Raw genomic sequence first — 23,613 nt, forward strand, 5'->3', positions numbered from 1 at the left:
ACGCTGTTGCACTGAGTGGGAGGTTTTCCATGTGAAAATCTTTCCTCAAGGTCTTTCAGCACCGAGGTCAAGGGATAGGTGGATGTTTGGAGAAGGTGAAATGTGAATGATGAATGACTGAGAGAGGATGATTACCATATAGGATCTGGATGTGTGAGCTTTGTAATGCCACGGTCAGATGACACGATTGTGACGTTGGATTCTATAGAAGACAAAATCCCCTGATAGGAGGCAAATAAGCAAACACAACATGGTGTGTGTTAATTCCTCAAAGGTATGATTATTAATATCTAGCATGTTAAAGGGATACCACTGATGCGTTCCCGTTGGGGACAGTTTTTCGGCAAGCAGTTTCTACATTTACCTTGAAAACAACTCTGTCTTGCAACATTCTGTTATTATCTCATAGCGTGGTGAATGTGCAGGTCACAACTTGTCCACCAGAGCGTTTTGGAGTTGTTGGATTGTGTATTTGATGAGTTTGATGAGGGAAACCAAGAAATCCCATTAGCCTCCGTAGCATAGCTCTGAGCAGCTTGCGGCTCTGCTCCGCCGTTCTAAAAATAGCTTGCACCGACAATTAAAGGTAACAAACCTACTTCTAAGTGTATAGGGATTATGGCAATGGGTCAATTTGTCAAAATGTTGAACTATCCCTTTAAATATCTGCTGCCAACTGGCTACAGCTAATGAGAGCTCAGGATATATGTGACAAAACAGGACCCAAGGTAACTCTTCTGTGGTGCTCTGTGGCCTTCATCAGGGCGTAAAGGCAGCAGAGTTCACAGGCTGTCTTCAACAGGGCTCAGGATACTTGTAATACAAGCAGCTGCTCCATGTTTCCACTGTAGCGCTGTCATCCAGATTAACAATCAAATCGCTTCCCTCCAACCAACAAACAACCCATACATCCCATATATTTCCTCACACATGTTCATCTCTTTTTCAAAGCATCGTGCTTGTTTTTGTCTGAACTGCTTCGTGCGGAGAATTGCGTTATTTCTCGTGTGGATTTTTTCTTGACAGAGTGTTTGTTTAGAGAACGCTCAGTTGTGTACTGAACTCTTTACAACGTCAAGGCTACAAGTCAGTAAGTTATGTAATGTGATCCGACACCTTTTTGAAGTCCTACCGTCTGAACTTACTAGCTTCCCTGGCTGCTGTTTCTTAGCTGTGGCGTTGCATCGGTTGTTTCTTCCTCCTAAAGATTTGGACTTGTCATTTTTCTCTCTCCCATTTCATTAAAATTCTTAAACATTCTTTATTTATCTTTGCAAAACCATATTCTCTCCCACATAAACCCAAGCGCCACTCACTCTACACTTTATAGCACATATACAGAGTGTTTAAGTGTAGCGGTAATTGCTCAGTGAATATTTTCCCTGTATGAAATAACGACTTTCACCTTCCTTGGTCAGCTCTCCATTCATCCTCAGATACTCTCCGACAATAAACCCTAACCCGCTCCGTCTGTTCTTTATATTCCGGCAGCATCGCTGAAGGCATTTTCTTATACTGTGTTTGCCATAAAAAAATAAAAGGCCACTCACGAGGGTAGTAAAAATTGAACATGGCCACTATAACTATAAGCTCTTTCCCATTTAGATTAACAGCTAATGACGTGAACCGTACAGTCTGAAGAAGTGGGAGCATATGGCGGTTCTGTAAAAACTGTGAATGCCGCATGAATGAGCAGCAGCTTGTACTGTATGTGGACGATGAAGTATTAAGTGAGGGATTTTTTTTATCAGCACGGCAGATTTAAAGGGGTCCTCTGCGGATTTTACATGTCACAATAAATGTAGAAGAAACAGGAAGTAGCTCTCAGACTGTCAAAATAGTTGCATTTGTGACAACACTGCTCGCTTAATCTCGACTCCAACTTTTGAACAGAAAGCCTGGAGGCATGAAGTTTTAAAAGAGCGTTTACAAGGCAGGGGGTTGTCTAACAAGAAGATGCTATCAGTGTTGCATCATGGGAGTTGTAGGAGTTGCAGTTTGGCACTAAAAGTAAGGAGATCTCAGCCTCTCTCAATATATATAGAGTTGAATAAAAAAGGGGATGCTGTACTGGTGTTTTCCTTTATCGTTTAGTCCCGTCGTGGGGGATGTCGCCCCGGTGTTTTGTGCCGTCGTGCAGAGAGACGGAGGAGATTTGTGTTAAAGGTGCAATAACATTACTGTCTCTCAGGGGGTGGGAACCGGCAAATAAAGAGATTTAATCCCTCTCAGTTGCGTCTCTGTAATGCAGCTCGCACCCCGGCCCGAGCTCATCTCTGTTATCAGTGTGTCAAGCAGCAAGAGGCTGGCAGCACGCTTCATTTATGATTCCAGCCAGGCCTTTAAAGAAAACAGGTTCAAGAAAGTCAAGAAGATAGCAGCAGACCTCTGGCAGCTCCGGCTTTATACTTGATATATGTCAGTGCATGTGTGTTTTTTGGGGTGGGGTGGATGAGGGGCATTTTCAGCCCCAACCTGGAGATAGACAGAGACACTGGAGGCTGTGATGGTGGAGTTAAAAAACACACATGTTGAGAGATGTGGAAAATGTCAGGCGTGATAACACACACTTGTCTTTGATCCTCCTCTGTGAAATAACCTGGAGAAGCAGCACAGTCGACACACACACACACACACACTCATACACATACACACACACACTCCCCAGCTGTCACATCATATGGATGGCTGTTTGTTTTAACATTTTATTCATTAACATGAACCAGTCGCTCCATCATCCTGGGCAAACACTGTGCATCAGCATTCCTGCAGCCCGGTCCTGTGTGTGTGTGTGTGTGTGTGTGTGTTTTTAATTGGCCGTGAGGAGCTCAACTGCTTAGCCTTTGAGATCATTGAGATTTTGATGTGAGATTTGCATGTGCTAACCCCGCGTATTGAAAGAGGGCCATTTGCATGACGAAAGCGGGAGTGGAGGGAGGGTGTGTGTGTGTGTGTGTGTGTGTGTGTAGGGGGTGATTTGCCTAATGACATTCACACATTTAGCGTGTCAAGCTATGAGGAGGAGGATTAGATTTTGAGCAGCGACGCAGCCAGGTCTCTTTTTCTTTTTATAGGTCTCTTTTTATAGCTTTCCTCTTGATTCCCTTATCGCTTTGATCATTGGCTTTTAACTGGCGCCCGTTTTAGCATCACTTCCAGTGACGGCGCAGTCAGAAGAAGACGCCTCGTACAAATCGGCAGGTTTAAAGCTTTGCAACTGTCTCCGAGACACAGCCTGTCGATGTACTGGAGGTGACTTATCAGCCTCACGTCACTCACATTTAAGGTTTTCATCACCTGGAAAACTGACTAATATAGAGCAGGTGTAATAGAGTACACCTTAAAGGGATAGTTCACCCAAAATTCAAATTTCACTCATTATCTACTCACCCTCATGTCGACTAAGGGCTGGGAGAAGTTTCAGAGTCCTCCGTGCCTTCTCTGAGTTACAGCGGGGCTCCGTGCAGCAATTTTAATTTTGGGTGAACTATCCCTTTAATGACCTGCAATTTTATGGAAAACACTACAGATTTCTGTAATTTTACGTACATTTCTTCATTATCATTATCAGGAAAGATCTGTAAATACATCATATTTATGTAAAATTACATTTGAATATGAAAGAAAAATGTTAAATTACCTTTAAAAAACATACAAATAATGTAATATTATATTATTGGTATGGTACTTACATGTAATTGTATTTAATTTACTGCCAGTATCTGTTAATTTACAGTTATTACATTGATTGTATTATGGAAAATTGTGGTTAACCTGTAAAAACATACAGAAAATTGTATGTAAAAAGACAGTTAAAGATGTACAAATACAATAAATCATTAAAAAACATATTATTACTGTAATATTGGGCTACATTATGGTTAATTCATTGTAATTTTACACATGAAACCTACAATTATTGCAAATATCTGTAAATTGTTTTATTGGAAAACAGGAAAAATCTGTAGAAAATGACATAACATTTCCTGTAAAATTACACTTGTGGTGTTATAGGAGCAGTCAGCTGCAGTGCAATAACTAAAAACAGCATTTATCCGTGAATAATCAGTCCACAAACCCACACACACCAGGATTCATCACTTTTCACTCTCCAGCCTTGAGCTCTGGGTGTGTCAGCACCTACGCCCATGTCTTCATGCAGGCTTTATGACCTGCAAGAAGGAGTATTTTCTCACTCCAGAGGACAGCGCAGCACCGCTTTGCCACTTAGCGGCACGTTTGTTTTGGTAATTCATCAGACAAAAGGGGAAAGAGGGAAGAAGAGGAGGAGGTAGAGGAGGGGGAAGCGAGCTGGGGCTGCAACAGAGAAAAGAAAGAAAAGAGCCATCTGAAAGTGTGTTTTCCCCAGGTGGGATTCAGCCGCCGCTTAAAAAGAGAAGAATGAGACGGGAAAACACCAAACTAGTGCATAATGTATGTTAATTAAATATCGCAGCCGGTGACGGGCAGCCAGGAGATAAATCATCCAAGATGGATGTTTTCCCAGAATCCGGGAGGCGGCACATTCCTGTGAATGGAAGTCCATAGATCTAACACTGTGATTGTTTTTCAAGAGAGACATGATTAAAGGTCTGATGTGATTAACCGAGTGACGACACGAAACCTCAACACTTTGACACACACGTACACAGCCTCACCAGTGGGCAGTGTGCTATAGTGCATACAGGATTCAGCACCATGGACAGAGACACCCACCTCCGGGCCGTCCACAGGCAACAACCTGCTGTCAGGAGGCCAGAGAGCTGTTCCCTTTAATACTGTTTGATACATTACTGCAATAAAAACTAAATGTGACAGAATGAGATGTTGACACCGACGCTAAAGGGAGTTTTATTTGGTTTCTCTGAGGTTTTTTTTTTTCTCCTACTAACTATGGAGATTGTGTGCAACAGGAGACAAAGCTTTTTCATAAAACCCTTGAATATAAAAGTGACTCATTGAGGAAATATAAAAACGCTGCAGAGCTTTTTATCCAGAAGAATCACAGCTCCTGGTTTTCACTTGTCTGTGTTTACAGGACAGTTCAATAATGTGTTGATGTAACGTAGCAACCAATGCAGCAGATACCAATACATGTATAAGGACCACTAAGATTTTAATGGTACTGCTACTGGAATTGATGTCTCTTATCAAGTTTTGTTAGAAAGTAAGAGGAAAAAAGCTGATAGCAGTATTAACACAGCTGTGTTTTATCACATTTATTCAAGTAACCTTATTAGGCAGCAAACTTCAACAGGACAAATCTTGTGTTTCTTTGTCTTTGCTTTCGGTAATGCCTGATACATGTTCTTAATATGTTGTTCTTTCCCCTAAGTATTGTTTTTACATATTTTATTGCTTTATTGATGTCTTAATTTTCATTACTCTGATCTGTTTTTACCTTTCTTGCAAAGCCATGTAAAGGCTTTATAAAATCAAGATTTTTTATACAGCTCTGAATAAATCTTTAAGAGTGTTTTTACTCTGCGGTAGTTTTACCACTATTTTATTTCTGTTATTCTGTTGTTTGACAACAGAAACAGAAAAGTATGTAAATGAGTAGGGCTTTATTGGGAATTCAGCTTCATTCCAGCTCTACAGGCTTTGACCCATTGTTTTACATATGTTTTAGGTTTGTTCTACATGTGGTTGATTTACATTTCTGCGTGATTCAGTCACTGTTAAACAATCTCCAACGTCCTGCATGGAGACACATCAAGCACAAAAACATGGCCGCCTTCCTTGTAAAGGTCCTTGTTTTATAAAATTGAAACCACACAGTGACACTCAGACACGACTTATTCAGGTTCTTTAATATTTGATGAGCAGAAAACTGTGTTTTTCTTTCTGCGGTCACACTCGGGCGGCTGATATCTCACTGTGGGTCGATGGCTGAATTGTACAGATTAATGTAAACGTCTCATTTTGCCATGAGAGCAATTGGTGATTAACTGCCTCTGATTGGACCTCTGTGATGCCATGATGTAATGTTCAAGTACATTTAATATGAATAGTAAAAGGAAACTCAGTGTTTATCCCTTCATTTATTTTAATCTCAACATATTGATCTGTCTATAATGCAATGGTATAAATCCTGAGCATTCAAGCTGACTTGTGTATTTTCAATTGCCAGGGACCTGACAAACTTCAAGGAAAGAAAATCAATCCTTAAAGACATGATTAAGTGGAGACTCATCAACTGGTGACATTTCAGTGTTGATTTTCTCATCGGAGTCGAGTTTAGGAAGAAAAGGGAAATAGATTGATTCATAGCTGCTTTATCATGAATCTCTTCAGCAGTCATCATATCCACAACAACAGTCGCCTCAGCGTTTCTCACATAAGAAGAGAGCGAGGTAAATAAAACAGAAATTAAAGTTGCATTTACTCCCTGATCAGGAGGAGATATATTGTGGCTTTTTAAAGCCTCCTCCTCCAACTGTTTCTGTTTCTCTTGCAAACAGCCACAGGTGCTGGGTGTCCGCTGCAACGCAACAAATCACTGTGGCTGGTTAAGTGCAGCTGTTTATTGTCGACTATGTTGATTTATGAAAATGTGAGTTTGAATTTATCACCTCAGCATTCATTTGCTGACTGTAATCGTGCTCTTAAACCAGTGCAATGGATATATGGGAATTTTATGTCAAAGATTTTACAGCAGATGATTGAAAGTATGTGGACATGACAAAGCCATAGCATTAATCTGCAGCCACTTTTAATTTCCTATGATGACCAATAATGAGGTTGAACACTGGTGTTGGACAAAAGGGTGGTGAGGTCAGCTCAACACCAAACTATAAGAAACCAACGAGCTGTAGAGTCAGAAGCACAAAGTCCTCCAAAAGATACCAGTGCACGCTTTCGTATTAATTGAATTGTTTGAAAGCATTAAGGGCTATTTAAGCCACAAGCCTACAGAAGAAACATTGCAGTGTTAGCAGCAAACTTTATTCCAGTACTCGCCTAGAGCTGTTACAGCGGCGGAAAGCAACGTTGTCTTTTCTTCTAGCCTACTGAAGTTAGCAGGTTAGCCAGTGAGCCCCGGCCTATCTTGGCATTTTCCGATAGCGAGTCACTTTAGCTTCTGGTCTATTAACCTCTGGTCCTGTAAAGGCAATGATGGCTGAAGCTTTTGTCAATCACTGTGACAACCACAAAACTTACAAATAGCTCCTTTAAACTTTCCCTCACCCATGAAAACCAACCCAACACGACATTCATTAAAGCAGAAGTGAGTGATCCGGTCGTTTTCGCTAATGCTGCGTTCCAGGCAGGCTTTTGAAATCGTAAATTACAGCTTCAAGTCACAACTTACGACTTTGTAGCGTTCCAGGCAACCCACTCGTGTTTTTCCGACCTGTTTTACCGGTGAAAGTCACTATAACGGCCACTCGTAACTTCCGACCGGTGAACTCGTACCAGATCGAACTGGTACCACTTCACGGTCGGAAAAATACGAGTTTCCTTGAACGCACCATAACAGTCCTCGTCGCTACGTCACCACATTCACGGCTTTCCTTGGCTGCACACACAGCCCTGCATGCCGTTCTCTCTCCTCATTGGATAAAAACTGTAGGATACGATAAATGTTTTCTCTTCGGCTCAGAGCAGAGCAGAGGGACTGAGAGACCCGTGTTTCAGTCCAAACACTCTATGTAAGTGATTGCTGTCGGAAGATATAACTATTTAAGACTTATATTAACACAAATATATCACTCACTTCTGCTTTAAGACAAACCCTGGATATAGGTAGAGCTAAACACAATATCATCATTTACTAATGACTTGATTTGACCCAGTGTTGTGTTATATTTCGTTTTGCTATTGCGATTATATTTTGGTTTACTCTAAACAGCCCATTGACTGTGGTGGTTTTCTGCCAGGTGCCGGGTATGTGGACAGGGGTGCTCCCACATTTATGACCATAATATATATATTATAGTATTTTTTATATGTCTGATAGCACTGCACCATCTCTCAAATAGAATTTTATTGGAAAAATATGATATGATATTTCATCCTTGATGTTAAAGCAGAAGTGAGTGATCCGGTCGTTTTCGCTAATGCTGCGTTCCAGGCAGGCTTTTGAAATCGTAAATTACAGCTTCAAGTCACAACTTACGACTTTGTAGCGTTCCAGGCAACCCACTTGTGTTTTTCCGACCTGTTTTACCGGTGAAAGTCACTATAACGGCCACTCGTAACTTCCGACCGGTGAACTCGTACCAGATCGAACTGGTACCACTTCACGGTCGGAAAAATACGAGTTTCCTTGAACGCACCATAACAGTCCTCGTCGCTACGTCACCACATTCACGGCGTTCCTTGGCTGCACACACAGCCCTTCATGCCGTTCTCTCTCCTCATTGGATAAAAACTGTAGGATACGATAAATGTTTTCTCTTCGGCTCAGAGCAGAGCAGAGGGACTGAGAGACCCGTGTTTCAGTCCAAACACTCTATGCAAGTGATTGCTGTCGGAAGATATAACTATTTAAGACTTATATTAAAGCAGAAGTGAGTGATCCGGTCGTTTTCGCTAATGCTGCGTTCCAGGCAGGCTTTTGAAATCGTAAATTACAGCTTCAAGTCACAACTTACGACTTTGTAGCGTTCCAGGCAACCCACTTGTGTTTTTCCGACCTGTTTTACCGGTGAAAGTCACTATAACGGCCACTCGTAACTTCCGACCGGTGAACTCGTACCAGATCGAACTGGTACCACTTCACGGTCGGAAAAATACGAGTTTCCTTGAACGCACCATAACAGTCCTCGTCGCTACGTCACCACATTCACGGCGTTCCTTGGCTGCACACACAGCCCTTCATGCAGTTCTCTCTCCTCATTGGATAAAAACTGTAGGATACGATAAATGTTTTCTCTTCGGCTCAGAGCAGAGCAGAGGGACTGAGAGACCCGTGTTTCAGTCCAAACACTCTATGCAAGTGATTGCTGTCGGAAGATATAACTATTTAAGACTTATATTAACACAAATATATCACTCACTTCTGCTTTAACACAAATATATCACTCACTTCTGCTTTAAAGAACCAAACCATGGATGACTCTTGAGGGAGGAGGAGGGGGGTTCTTTCTCATTCTCCAAAACATCTGGACCGAACCCCGGGACTAAATGCAACAGTCAGCTACAACAATCCCAGAATAATCAATAACAGTTTCAATACACCACTTGCAAACCTGGCACAGACCATCTGTGTGACAGGAGAAGGTGAAAACAGCTTCAAGTGGTGGCTGCTTCACTGACTCCGGAAAAACAGACTTCTCAATGGAAAAAATAAATAAAAAATCCCAACCTACTCAGTTTATGGCCAGCAATCTCTAATTTCAGGATTAAGAGGCATTTTATTTTATTTTTGATGGAAATATGAAACTATATATCTTTTTTTGTGTGTTTTTATTGTAATCTAATTTTCGGGTCGACTTTTTAAAAACGGATGTTCCTTTTGCATATTTAGCTACTGTAGGCTAGAGATATTTCATATTTTAATCACTCTAATAGCTAATTATAGCTAATTATTATTATTACCATCAATAGCCTGATCCTCACTCGCACTGAGTGGGGGGGAGAAAATTGCACAGCTGCAACTTTAAGACTCCGCTCGCCTCCCCTCCTTCAGCTCCCACAATGGTCTTTTCCAGCTCCGCTTATCACAGCAGAATTTGTAACATGCCATAATTTCTTCGCCGGCGTGCGCGCGCGTGTTTTGTGTGCATGGTTTCTCTGTGTGTATGTGTGTGTAATGTGTGTATGTTGTGTAGCAGCAGCAGCCTAACAACCAACAGAAATCCGATGTCATTGCCCAAAGCGGCCAATTCGGTGATTCCTCCTCCCGCTGCCGCCGCCGCCGCTGCTCTTCGGGCTTTTTTGGACAATGCCAGCGGCGGGGACCAGCCGCACCTTCACCATCGGATCCTCGGCGTCGCTGCTGCTGCTTCTGCTGCTGCTGCTGCTCGCCCGCTCGCTCTGAAGAAGCCTCCTCCTGTAAGGATTGTCCGCTAGATGGTTATTAGCTGGAGCTTTGCAGAGACTGCAGTTGTCATTGATCCGCTGCCGGAGCCTCTATCCTCATAGTGAAGGAATAAATAGTGAGTAGCCTATTGCATACACATATACACATAGCCTATACACACACACTGTTGCCGCCGCCGGTATTGCGGTGACCTACATTGCCCTACTCCTGCAGGCTCAAGGTGATTTTTATTCGCGGTGCCCTCTCTGTCTCTCCCTCTCCTCCATCCTCCAACTCTGGATGGACTGACACTTGGGAGGAAGCAGGAGGAGGCTGCTGCTGCTGTGGAGACATGGTGTCTTTACCCTGCATGCATGTGTATACTGTGTGTGTGTGTGTGTGTGGTTGTGACATTGTGAGGCTCTGCAGGAGCTGTGGAAAACATAAAAGAAAAAGAAGTAGAGGAGGAAGAAGAAGAAGAGAAAGAATGGGCCGGCTGTCACAGTGGAGAGACAGAGGAGAGAGTTAAAGGGGGGCGGGATGCAGACTGAGAGGCTGGCATGATGTAATGCACTTGAGACAATAGCCAAGGATTCTCCCCAATTATCATTTCAGAGAATGTGGAGGAGATGCGATCAGCGCCGCAGTCAGGCCCCCTCTCTCTCTGTGATGCTGTGTGTGTGTGTGTGTGTATGTGTGTGGTTAATTATTATAAAAAAAAGAGGAGCTGTCATAGGAGGAGCAGCTGCCCCTCCTATAAACAATATTATTACAGCCTATTATAGAGATGCAAGGGGGGAGAGAGCATGAAACAAGCTCTCTGTCATCCATCCATCCACAAACACACATTTGTATCCTGTAAATGAATGAATGAATGAATGAATGCAAAGGCAACACACACACACGCACACACACACACACACATATGCAGGTGCTGGCTCAATGTGATGATAGAAGGTTAATGGCTGCAGGCGAAGCCACCAGTCTCCCTCTGATCTTGCAAAATTAATATTAACATTTGTAACCACGACAGCACGCACAACATCATGACAGCGTCGGCTTCCCCCCACAGACTGCATGCATGTGTGCAGCCGGCTGAAGTTGTGGCATGCAAACCCCTATACTGTTTGTCATCCCGGTGTTATGCAAAAAAACAAACGGGGGGGAGGCTTCGTTTGGTTTAATGTGAAGGTGGGGGGGTTTGCATTAAAAGTGTGAGACTTCCACAACCATGCATACGCTCACACACTCACACCAGGCTCCTAATACTGTCTGGTGTGCAGACAGAAGCTTTTTATTTGCCTTCAAGTGTTGTGGCTACCTGTGGAAGGAGCTTAAATGTCCATAACGTTATGGTTTAAGGGCATTTTTAAAGGCCGGGGTTTGACTGTGGCCAAAGCTGCTATAATAATAATTAGGAAGGTTTGTGGTTCAAGTCAGTTTCAACCTGAGCTTTATCAGTGTATTTTTTATTTTTTATTTTTTCTCTATTCACCTGGATCCGTGCTCTTATTCAATCTCTATTGATTGATGGTTTGCATGACCTTGCTGCAGGAGATTGTGGGCGATGTTAAAGGCTACACGCTGTCCTCTTCATCCTCTCATGTGCATGCACACTTATTTTCAGTTGAGCACACACACAGCCAATGAACACACACACACACACATAGACATTCATCAGACGACCACCCCACCCTCCTCCCCTCCCACTCCCCGTCACAGATGCTCACACACAGGTAGAATAAAGCTCACAAATGGAGCCACACATGTCACGTACACACACTTGATGCACAACCTCTTCTGCCTTTCCCGCCTCCCTAATGGCAGCAGGCTGGGTGTAACTCTACACCCATGTCATCCTCTCCATCCCATCTCTTGCTACTGTAAATCTCATTCACACACAAACTGGCGTCCATACTGTGAATACAATACGTTCTGCTGTAGGAACCGTTAGCAGCGCGTGAGTCGGACTAATTGAATATTAAAGGACATAAAGAAACAGTTATCAGTAGGTTTTAGGTCCGTGTTGGCGACGGTGAACGTCTGGCGTGCTGCAGATTGGAAAAGCATTGACACATAACGTTCACGTAACTATGATAAATTGGCAGTTTTTTGGGGCAGCGTGCTCCTCCCACTGACATCAGGACACAGGCTGTTCTCAGGCTGCTGCCATCGAGCACAGTGGTGCGGATAAAAAAAACCCAGTGCATTCATGGCGTCCATTCCAGATCATGAAGCTCACAGTTGGAGCAGAGACGACAGAGAGCGTCCAGTTGGAATCGACCAGTTGTCATTGGAATAATTCTTGTTGATTTATCGTATTTTTTGTAGTTGCCAAGATTTTCATATTTGAATTTTTATGTTATTCCACATGATGCCTAGCTGGGTTTATCTTTTTCCTCCCATTCCTTATTGCACCCTGTTCCCCACATCTACTATGTTTCGCTTCTGCTAAATGACATGCCTGTTGAAAGTTGTTATTTTAATTTTTTTAGTTTCATTTTATTTACTCGTACCTATTCTCCTGCTCGTAAACAGAGATTACTTTCCATTTAGACTTGTTGTTGTGTCTTGAAAAGAAATTGTCTATAGGCCTACAAAGATGTTAGAATGTAAAAATCTCTAAAAATCTATTGCCTCAACTTACATTTGTTGCTTTGACTTTTCCACAAGATATATGCAAATGATGCAGTTGCTCCATGGCTAAACTAGTATTAGCAGTTGTTTACGCCAATCCAGAAGAAACGCTGCGAGTTCAGCGTCATGCTTCATTTCATTATTCACCGAGAGAGGTGGAAAAACATCTGGTCCTGTCCTCCTTTGACACACAACACACAAACGGCTCCTTTAATGTGAGGCCATGTGTAACTCTCAATAAGCGTCATCATAATAATAATACAGCATTATAGAGCATTCTTCAAATACTTAGAGACGCTTTACAAACAGAGTTACACAGATCCGAACTGGCAGCCGGCGATAAATAATAGAACAGTTTGGAAAAAGCAGATTTCTGACCCGTCTTATACTGTACCACCGAGTTTCATTTTCATTTGACGAGCATGAACTGCTCCTCGGGTCATAAAAGATCCTCAAATTCCCAATAAAACCCCCCCAAAAAATAAAACCCTCAGTGGTGGCTGCAGCCCGGCCCTGCATGACACCAGCTACATGACACTGCAGATATGGCGGCCTCACGAGAACATGCTGAACTGAACCTTTGTTCTTCTAAGAGCATTTCACTATGTTGCAGTGGCGACTGTTTTTTTTTTTTTTTCTTTCAAATGATCCACATCAATTAGCATCAGTATTAATGTTTCATCACGCGTGACTGTTGCATCACCCCCAGAGTGTCACAGCAATGCGGGTCAGCGTTTGCAGAGTTGTAGACGAGCTGATACACCCGGTGGACTCGGGTCTGCTGGAGCGCCGCTGTGTAAAGCTCCTGTGGCGGCGACTGAAATGGAATCCACTTCAATTGTTTTCTTGGCACTGCTGTTTCTTGGTTGTGTGGAGAAGTCTCTGTGGTGCAGGCGGAGCCATATGAATGGGATTTTTTTCTCGGCACTATGAGTGTACCGTGCAATCTGGTCCGTTCCATTCACAAAAAAAAAAAAAAAAATTGCTGTGTCACTCTTTTTTTTCCCTCCCAACTGTCGATACGGCCTGATATGGATGTCCGTGGCCGTGCAACAGTTTCCTCCATTTACCCTCTGAGCTCATCAGCCTGTAAAATGCACTTTGCCCTCAGCGGCCAAGAAATTAAACACAGACGTTATTTAAAAGCAGAATTTCTCAGTAGTGGGCCATAAAGCAACGTGTGTAATCAGGTAATCAGCTCATTGTTTCTGGTACTGATGCATTATCATCAAAATAATATGATCATGTCTTCTTATTCATGTTGCGAGGGAATGTGCTTGAATCTTAGAGAGACTCGATTTTGGCAAATTGGCCCATTGCCATAATCCCTAATTACCCTCAATTGTCGGTGCATGTTGTTTTGTTTTGAGATCTGCGGGGCAGAGACGCAAGCTGCTCAGGTAACGGTACATACAGTAGTCCCCTGTCCCTCATCAAATACACAATCCAATAACTCCAAAACGCTCCCGTGGAGAAGTTGTGACCTGCACATTCACCACACTATGAAATAATCATGTATAATTATGTAACATTAGGACACACAAAGCAAATACTAGGAACTACTTGCACTTTTGAAATCACTCCGCCCAGCAGCTGTGTCTGGAAAGTAGTTCCGGCTACGCATTTGCCTCCAAAACAACTCCATCTCGTAATGTTACATGATTATTTCATAGCGTGGTGTTGAATGTGCAGGTCACAAGTTGTTGGATTGTGTATTTGATGAGTTTGATGAGGGACAAGGGACTACTGTATGGACCGTTACCTGAGCAGCTCACGTCTCTGCCCCGCGGATCTCAAAACAACATGCACCGACAATTAAAGGTAATTAACCTACTCCTATGACTATAGGGATTATGGCATAATGGAAATGGGCGAATTTGTCAATATGTTGAACGTTTCCTTTAAACTTGACCTCACTCACAGATCTAGTCCTTAAAAAGGGCACTTTGTCTTGTTTTGCTGGTTTTCTGAATGGCCAGCTCCCTGCTGAATCCCCATGCTTGATAATAACAAAGCTTTAAACACACTATTAAGTAATGCTGCTTTTTATTTTAGTCTCTCCACAGTCGGCCAAACAAGCGTACAGTAGCAGCGCTTATCTCCAAAGCCACAGAGTGTCATGTTCGGTCCGCTGCCTGCACTTCTTTTGATGTTTCCCAGGTGGTGAATAGTGCTGAATTTGGACGTATACACGCTGCTGTTTTTTTTTTTTGTGTGTGTGTGCCGCTCCTTATCAGCTCGCACAATTGTTCCCATTAATGAGATTAACTAAAGGCATTCAGGAAAATTAGCTGCAGCGGCGCTGATTTGCTCTCGCCCAAATGGAGTGGTTCTACATAAGTGGCAAAATTTACATCTGTCCCATATAAGATAGTTCACCGGCTGCTTCAGGTTTACTTCAGGGAGCTGTCGAGCACCGAGGGATCATCACTCATTTTGTCTCCTTTCCCCTGTTTGTCCGTTTCACTGCAAATTACAGTTGAGGTGAGGAATCAATACTCGTATACAAGTAAAATCAGTTTACAGTCTTATATATTGGCTGAAAATAGGATGATCTCAGCATTTTTGAGCATTTTAAAGGTCCAATGTCAGTGTTTTTTAAAATTCTCACTCACTGCCATATGTTAAATCTTTCCGTATGAAAGACAGTTGGTATCAAGTTGGACTGTTTGACTTTTGTTTTATTTCATCTGAACTAGAGTTGTTCCTGTTGTACCAGTGTTAGAAGTCACTCCAATAGTGGATCGAGCCGAAGAACTGATCTGAGCCCAGAAGACTTTGTAGTTTCAGATCTAGATAAAACAGTATTCCTCCAGTATATCGCTGCTCTAAATCCGTACAACACAGGAAGTTGTACTGTGCAACCACTGGGAGCTATTTTAGAGGAGCAAAGAGTCAGGCAATAAAAGAAACGATTCTACGGCATTCATGTATTTGTTCATGTTTTACAATGTTTTTCCATAGAGGATTTAGTAACATGGAATTTTTTTTACACAATGGGACCAGATCAGTGTTTGATATCATCTGCTGCACAAGTTCAGGAATCAGTATCAAAAAGGAAAACATGGTGTTGGGACATTTTTAGTCTCTGTACTAAAAACATTAACACAAGGGAACCAAAAAAAACCAAAAAACTGTTGATTCACATTAAAGCAACAGATGAATAACCATCAGAGTTAATCACCAGTCTCCTGCATGGGAGTCAGACGCCTCAACTATTTTGTGCATTGGCGCTGGTGTTAATTGTGGACTCGAAGGCAGAGTGGGCTGCTGATTTTTTTTCTTTTTGATGTCTACAGTATGATATGAGCTCTCCAGGCCAGGACATGGCTCTTTTTTCAATAGTTTAAGTGTATGAATGCACATGTTTGTGAATCCATTTGTGTGGCTTTCGTGTCAAACAGCTCATTTACTGTCTTTGAAATGGTGAAAGCTGTTATTTATATCCAACGTAGATCCTTTTTTTTTATTTGTTTGTGCCAGACTGGAGCCATCTTGGACCTCAAGTGGCTCAACCTTGTTGAAACGGACATAGACTTGAACACTGGGAGTGGACGACTCAGTCTATCAGCTCGACTGCAACACTGTTTTGTGCTTATATGTATAAATAAGTCATTTTTTAGTTTGAGTTTTAGAAAGCTCGCTTTCCTGGAACTTCCCATCAAAGCAGCATGTGTACTGTAATTTGGGTGAAGGGTTTTGCTGTGTTAGACCTGATCTGTTCATGATCTGATCATGCTAAGCATCAGCGTTGCTTTTGTGCTTGTTTCAGGTTTGCTCAGCAACTTCCTGCTGCCAGCCAGACTGGAGTCCTCGGCCAGGTGTCCGAGCTTTGATGAGGCTGCTTGGCAGTAAAAGAAAAAGAAAAGAGAGAGAGGAGAAAGAGAGGCTTTGGATTTGTTGCGCTGATTGGGAAGAAAAACCTCACTCCCACCCCCTTGAATAATTCATTGATTGGCATATGGCATGGAGAGAGGAGCCCAATGATCCCTGCCGGTCTGTCTGTGTGCATTTCTTATTGCATCTGTAGCCCACAATGTGTTCAATTGAGCGTGTTGCTGTTCCTCCCTCCCCGCGATTCCTGCATAATTCCAGCCTCACATTTACCATCTTTAACCAGCCGCGCCATGTTCAGTCATTTAAGCTTCGTCTTGTTTGTACAACATTCTTATGTCTATTGCTACAAGTACCAATTTCTCTCCACGAGCATCATCGCGCTGACAGATAAAAATCTTACATATCCATTATTAGACATGCATTTATGCTAAGCCAAAGTCTGACACGCTCGTGGAATTTGAGGGCAGATTCCCTGGTGTACATTATCGTAATGTGCCGTGATGTTGCATTGCAGAGGAAAATGTGCACAGGACGACGCCGTATCAGCACTCGTCCCGTTTCAGGCTCTGTCTATTATCTGTTGACCAAATGAGCTATTTTAATGGGGGTCAAATTGGCTGCGGAGTTGTGAGGAAATGGTGTTGTCACTGTTTGAGAGCGCAATCGAGAGACAACATCTGCATCCCAGCTGGTAATAAGAGCTCTCAGCCTGCACGTTCTTCACACTGCCCACTACGGGTGATTAGTGTTTATCTATCCAAGAGGATCACAGTAACTCTTACCTGTCATTACCACTGCCTGCCTGCCCTTCACTAGAAAGAAAACTAATGACTCGCTGCCCTCCGAAAAGCGGCATTTGTCAAACGCTGAGCAGTACAGAAAAAGGATATTCTGAATCTGAGGAGGGGGGGGAAGCAAAGCAGTGGCTGTTTATCACTTCACTTTTTGCCTCATGGCCCTTGTAAGACAAGATACGTCTCTGTCCCTCTCTGAAAATCTCAAGTTCAGCTAAAGAGACAAGCCTGATGCCTTTTGAATGGCACAATTAAGCGGATAAACGTTTCACTGAGTGATATGCTTTGCTGTCACTTTTCAGGAAGGCTGCTTTTTATACGCGTCCAAGGGTGCAGACAAAACGCGGGTGCACTTTTTCCACACTCCGTATCGATTGATTTTTCATAGACAGAAAATGATTTAAAGCGGCAGTCACGGAGCGATCAAAGCGTAAGTGGCAGGAAGAGAACAAAAGGCGGGGGGGGGGTATTGTATATGTACCGTGAAGCAGAGAGAAACATCCTCAATACACTTTGCTTTTCACGCAGCTTAAAGCAGAAATAAAAAACGCCATTAAACAACGACAATGTGTCTGGCATTACAGGGCGTCTTCGTTGGCGTATTGTGTGCAGAAAGGTGCAGTGTGAGTGTGTTTAAGGAGAGGTTGGAAGTAAAAGATCGTCTAATCTCAGTGTAAATGCTGGAAATATGAGATTTGCATATTAGTGAGCATGATGGACAACAACAATTCCTGAGATATTTCTATGTTTATTACCCAAAAGTGAAATCTTCCTTTTTTTAATTAGCTCTCAAAAGCTGCACAAACCACAACCAGGATCAATACTTGTGGCCTTCAGTTTGTTCTCATTTTCCACTGCCTGATTTGCATACCAACACCCTCCTGCACACAACGAACATATACCGAGACCGAGCCACTTCCTCCTACTTAAAATGCACCACCGTCCGTCCGTCGGCCCGGCCCGTCCTCCGGCTGGCCCGCTCCCCAGTGCGAGCAAAGGCTGGCATGTGCGTGGTGTCCAGCCAAGCAGCGTGCAGCGCTCTGGTCCCTCTCGGATCTAAACGGCAGCGGATGGTGGCTGAATGGTGAACCGGTGGGAGTCTGGCCGGGTGCCTGGAGAGGATATGGGAGACCCTGGGCTTTTACTGCCAGAACATGCTGAGACACAGACCTGCCATTATAACCTTCCCTGGGGTGGGGCCGAGTGTGGGCAGTGGGTGATTGAAACCTCACTAAACAAACTTGGCCCAGGTCAACACACTGAGTGACTGTCTGCTGCTAAGATTAATTTGAAATTATCATTAACCTTTAATTTAAGTGTGAAAGGACAAAAAGCTTTTGTAAGACAGCTGTTTGAAAATTGACACTTTTTAATATTTTTTGTGTCCACTGAATAAAGAAATGGTCAATGAACAGCATCTAACTTAATTTTCAGTTGGCGCTAGCATGATTTTTCCCTGCTAAATGACTACTATTATTGTTACGTTGTTGAATATATAAAATATATAGGTTACTAAAGGAACATATTGCTTCTTAGCTGCTGTACTGTGATTTAATTGAGAAGATTTATAGTGGAAAGTTTGTTCCAAGTAGTAGAGCGTAGCTAGAAACACAGGATAGCCAAGCTTTGTGGCCTCCAACAAACTACAAACTTTAAGAATTTAACAACTAAAAAACATATCAGCCAGGTCATATTCACATACAATTTTGTATATGTTTCATGTCAGTGGGAAGTTATGCAGGATGTGAGGCTCTGAGGATGTTAGCTTCATGCTAATCCACATTTCTGACTGAAAATTGAAGGTGATTCTTGGATATGGTGACAAGCTTGCTAATTAATAAGAGACATAAGGTAAATAAGACAATTTTAGTGTAGTTTGAAAACAAATATTTTTCAGTTTTGATGAAAACTTCTAAGCTTCCACAGTAAAACTGATATTAAATCACGGCTGGACATGCAGCAAATAGCTAATCATGTTTACTAGCATTAAGGTTTATGTTTAGCTCTTTACATCTTTATAATCCATTACTCTTGGCTTATTGCTTCAGCCTGTGATAGTAAACGTGACGTGTGACGATGAAAACCCGCCTGCCTTCGTCCCTTTAGCTCGTATGACTCCTGAGGCTCTTCGAAGTCCCTCAGGGAAGCTGGAATATGGCCTCACATATCCACTATAGCATAGATATGGTGTATTATGCAACTCGATCTGGGCTGGCCCATTAAACAGCACAAGCATGAAATCTAGGGCAGAACGCCCAGCCTCCCAAGACGTCTCTGCAGCTTTGAAACGCCAGGGTGACGTTCAGCCGAGCTCCAACTGTGTCAGGCCCAGTCACATACACAACGCTGTTCGATCAGCGATAATGGATATTCACACATGTAGAAGACACTGATACTCACACATTTTGTTTTGGTTCACATTTGAAGGTCCTCTTTCTTTTCAGTAACATAATCCTAATTCTGATTTTGAGCCTGATCCAATTAAGATGTTTGAATTGATTTGGTATGAATACAAGACGTATTTATTTTGAAAGCTGTCAGGAAGTTTAAAACGATTTCAAAACCACTGGTTCCACTTTCATCTAAGCTCTTCCTCCTCTCCTCCAGAGCCAAGATGATGTGCGAGGTGATGCCCACCATCAGCGAGGACACGGCGCTGAGCCAGCGCGGCTCTCAGAGCAGCGCCTCGGACCCGGACTCCCACTTCGAGCAGCTGATGGTCAACATGCTGGACGAGAGGGACCGGCTGCTGGACACGCTGAGGGAAACCCAGGAGAGCCTCGGCCTGTCCCAGCAGCACCTTCAGGATGTTATCTACGACCGGGACTCGCTACAGCGGCAGCTCAGCTCCGCCCTGCCACAGGTAAGACACAAGAACGCCACTTAAAGATGATTCTTGATGCGTGTTTGTGTTTTTTTATTGGCTGTGTGGTAGCGGAGAGGAGATCTGTGGCTGGAAGAGACGGATTTTGCCGTTAAATTAAGAATTGAGTGTTTTATCGACATTTGAACGTTCAGATCTTTGATTCTTCCTTCAGTTTTGCTGCTTTGGTTTTTACACAGCATGTGGTTTATGGCACATATGTGTTGGATCTGATGTATTTATATCATATATGCTGTACATGGTGTTTAAAGAGTGTTACTGTCCATTGTCAGGAAGAAGGAAGTGGAGGAGGACTGGGAGGATTCACTAGCTGGTATTTTTGGGGGGTGTTTTCCATTATAAAGAGATCACGGGCACACAGATGGTGAGGATGACAGCTGGAGGCTACATCAGCATGACATGGTTCTGCAGTGCATTGTGAAGATGCTTCTCGGAGAGCAGCCACTGAGTCTTTCCCTGCACGCTGCATGATTTAAAATAAAAAACACCAACTCCCAAACATAAGTGATGAATTTCCGCAACAGGTTGCATCACTTTGTTTTCATTTAAATTCCCCACAGAAGCTTTTATTGGATGAGCTGCAATTTGCACTAAGAGCAGTGTGAAATATATTCTCCCCCAGCAGTGTCCCTCCATTGAAACTTTATGTAATTAACTTTTAATTTACAGTACATTACTTGATCACGCTTACATGGTCCTGGCACAAACATTGTGTCTTCCAATGTCATTATTTTTTAGAACGTTTTCCAACTCAGTGATTCTCATTAATTTTAAATCAGATCATGTAAAAGGGTTTATAAAAATGGTTATTTAGGGTGTTTTTTTGTGTCCTTAAAACAAACACCAACATAACAGTTGCACTTGTTTCATGGAGCACTTTGGATAAAAAGTGCATTTGCGGTTTTGCTGTACACTAAACTTAGATTCGGTTTGCATTCAGCAATGTTGTTTGTATGACGCTGCACACTTTGCTTTGTGTGGTGGAAATCTTCAGCTTGTTCACGTTTTTTTTTAGAGGAGAAAAGTGTTACGTAATAATTCCTACAGTAAGCAGAGATTAGCACTTTCTGAAAGTGTGTCAGTAATTCTAGTCACACGCTCTCTCTCTCTCCACTCTGGTTTCCAGAAGACTCTGGAGGTTTTGCTGGTGGAGAGGAGAGGACTTTGTTCGGAGGCGGTGCCCACCGATAGCACAGTAATCCGCATGGTTTCAGTAAACGCAGGCGGGGCACACACTGCGTCTGTATTAGCTTTGGTGTGATCTCACATTAAGGCTTAAAAGAGGGGAGAAGGGGGTTGAAGTGTTAAAACGATACTTCCTATTTTGAATTAATCCAGCCGGAGAAACGATTTCCGTATCTTCTCATTCTTGCCCCATGGCCTTTGGAATAATTTGAATTAACCCACTTACACCTCTTCACTCTGATGCGTTGGAGAGCGCCCTGTTGAGATGTTAGAAATAGAGAAATATGCCTCCACCACAGCACACGGCTTCTTCTTTTGCAGTTTTCATTCCTGTCAGAGCTGTAGCTTCGAACTCTGGCCTCCAGCTCTTACTTGAGCCTCGGGGCTTTTATCTCCTTCAGATGTTAAGCAGTGGACATAACACACAGGTGAGAGTACAAGCCCAAATACAGGGAAAAACTTGAGCACTACAAAATACCTTTTCCGTGTCGTAGGCTACACGCTGGGAAAAAAAACGGAGGCAGAGAAAAAGATAAAAAAGACATTTATCTTATCTCCCAGTCCCGTCTCATATTTAAATGCGTGTCTTGTTAGTGCGGCAAATGTGAGATCCCCCCCGTCTAAACATTCCCACCGTCACGTTCCCACAGAAACCATCCTAGACCTGCCAAAGTGAAATAACATTTCCATTATCAGACAATTTCACTCTTGTCCAGCGGCAGTAAAGGCTCGACGGTGGCGCCGCCGCTGCCACTGCCGCCGCCGTGGTGATGTATTGGTTGTCATTGTGTAATGACAAGAGCTGACATACTGTCCTGGTGCCTCTCCCTGGCACCCTCGGCTTAAATTAGATGTCACTCCCGACGTGATTGGGACCCCTCCCGCCGGGCGTCATCGCCGGCTCAAACAATTCCAGTAATTAATCTGATGCCGTCTTATTGTGGCGCCCGTATGATATCAGCATCACTCTAATGGTTAATGAAGAGGTTTGTTGGGCCTTGATAATTGCACAGAGGGAAATTGGCTGCACAGTTTCAGCTTCTGCCTTTTTGGACAGTGAGAATGAGCTCATTTCACATACGCACTCATCACCTTTTGTGCTGAATGTCTTCTCTCTTGATGAGGCTGTAATGATTCCTTTTTTTTTTTTTTTTTAACATCGTATGACACTTCTTTTTGCAGCAGTGTTTTTAGGAGGACCAGCAGTGTGGAACAATGCTCCGATAATCATGTAGTGGTGGGATTCTTAAAGAGGGCAATAGATAGCTTCCAGGTCTTTCACCACTCTGTGTGTGTGATTGCAGAGGAGGTGGCAAATGAGACGAGAGGCAGCAGAGCTTCTCTCATAAAGACAGAAGTGGCCTCATTTAGGCGATAGGCAGGCTGTGAATGTGTCTTTACTGATATCCCTCCTCTGTTCCTGAAGCCCCGAGCGCTGGCAGGATTAGGCGCTGGCCCCACCACAAACTTCCCCTCCCTCTTCTTCCGTGTCTTCTTCTTCTTTTTCTTCTTCTTTTTTCCTCCTCTCCTCTCGTTTCTGCTGTCACTGCCTTTTCTGCCTTTATGTTGTGCTTTGCGTCTTGCGTCTCTTCCTCCTCTCCTCTGTTTTTCTCCCCTCGCCCGTCAGAGGTCACGGCTCCGCTTCACATCGTGACACTTTCGACTGATCGGAGTGACATTTGCCGTCCCCGCTCGACGCTTCCAGGCAACAACCACCACCACCACTCCTCCACCAACCCGTCCTCCACCCTTACATGCATAACAATCCCTGATTCCTTCATCCTCACCCACTGTCCCTTGTCTTCTCTTTCTGCATTTCATCTTGTTATATCACAGAGCAGCAGGATGACAGAGGCCTCCGTCCATCAGCTCTGTATGTGTCATAGCCTACAATTGTTGCTCTTGAATCTGAACCACTCACCTGTTGTTGTAGGTTTGGAAAGTTTGTAGCAATGGGGTTTATGCACAGCTCCACTACTTCCTGAAATAAGCCAGCTCAGTTATTTCCTGTCTTACATTATTGGACCAATTGATTAATCCAGGTGTGCTTGACCATTGTTGTGAGGTCAGACACACCTGGATTAATCAATTGGTCCAATAATGTAAGACAGGAAATAAACAAGCTGGCCTATCTCAGGAAGTAGTGGAGCTGTGCATAAAGCCCATTGCGCAACAAAACTTTGCTAATTGCGAATGGTGAATTTGTTCCTTATTATATTCCAGTATAGATGATAACTGCAATATTTAGAATATTTGTAGGCCTATGTGTTAATATTGTAGTAGCCAATGTCATAATGGCAGATTTT

General features: G+C 43.1%; 1 protein-coding gene across 1 annotated transcript in view; it reads left to right on the plus strand.

Annotated features, from left to right (window-relative positions):
* Positions 1–19,852: 19,852 nt before the first annotated feature.
* The window catches only part of ppfia2 (PTPRF interacting protein alpha 2), a gene marked incomplete at both ends in the record, with an annotated part of 158,105 nt that continues 154,344 nt past the window's right edge, over positions 19,853–23,613 (plus strand). Inside the window, one exon of the mRNA XM_083999270.1 lies at positions 19,853–20,101. Coding sequence (XP_083855396.1) covers positions 19,853–20,101 — 249 coding nt within the window. The remainder of the gene's footprint in view (positions 20,102–23,613) is intronic.

This window comes from Trachurus trachurus (genome assembly GCF_905171665.1).
Source record: "Trachurus trachurus genome assembly, chromosome: 23".
In the NCBI taxonomy this organism is placed as follows: domain Eukaryota; kingdom Metazoa; phylum Chordata; class Actinopteri; order Carangiformes; family Carangidae; genus Trachurus; species Trachurus trachurus.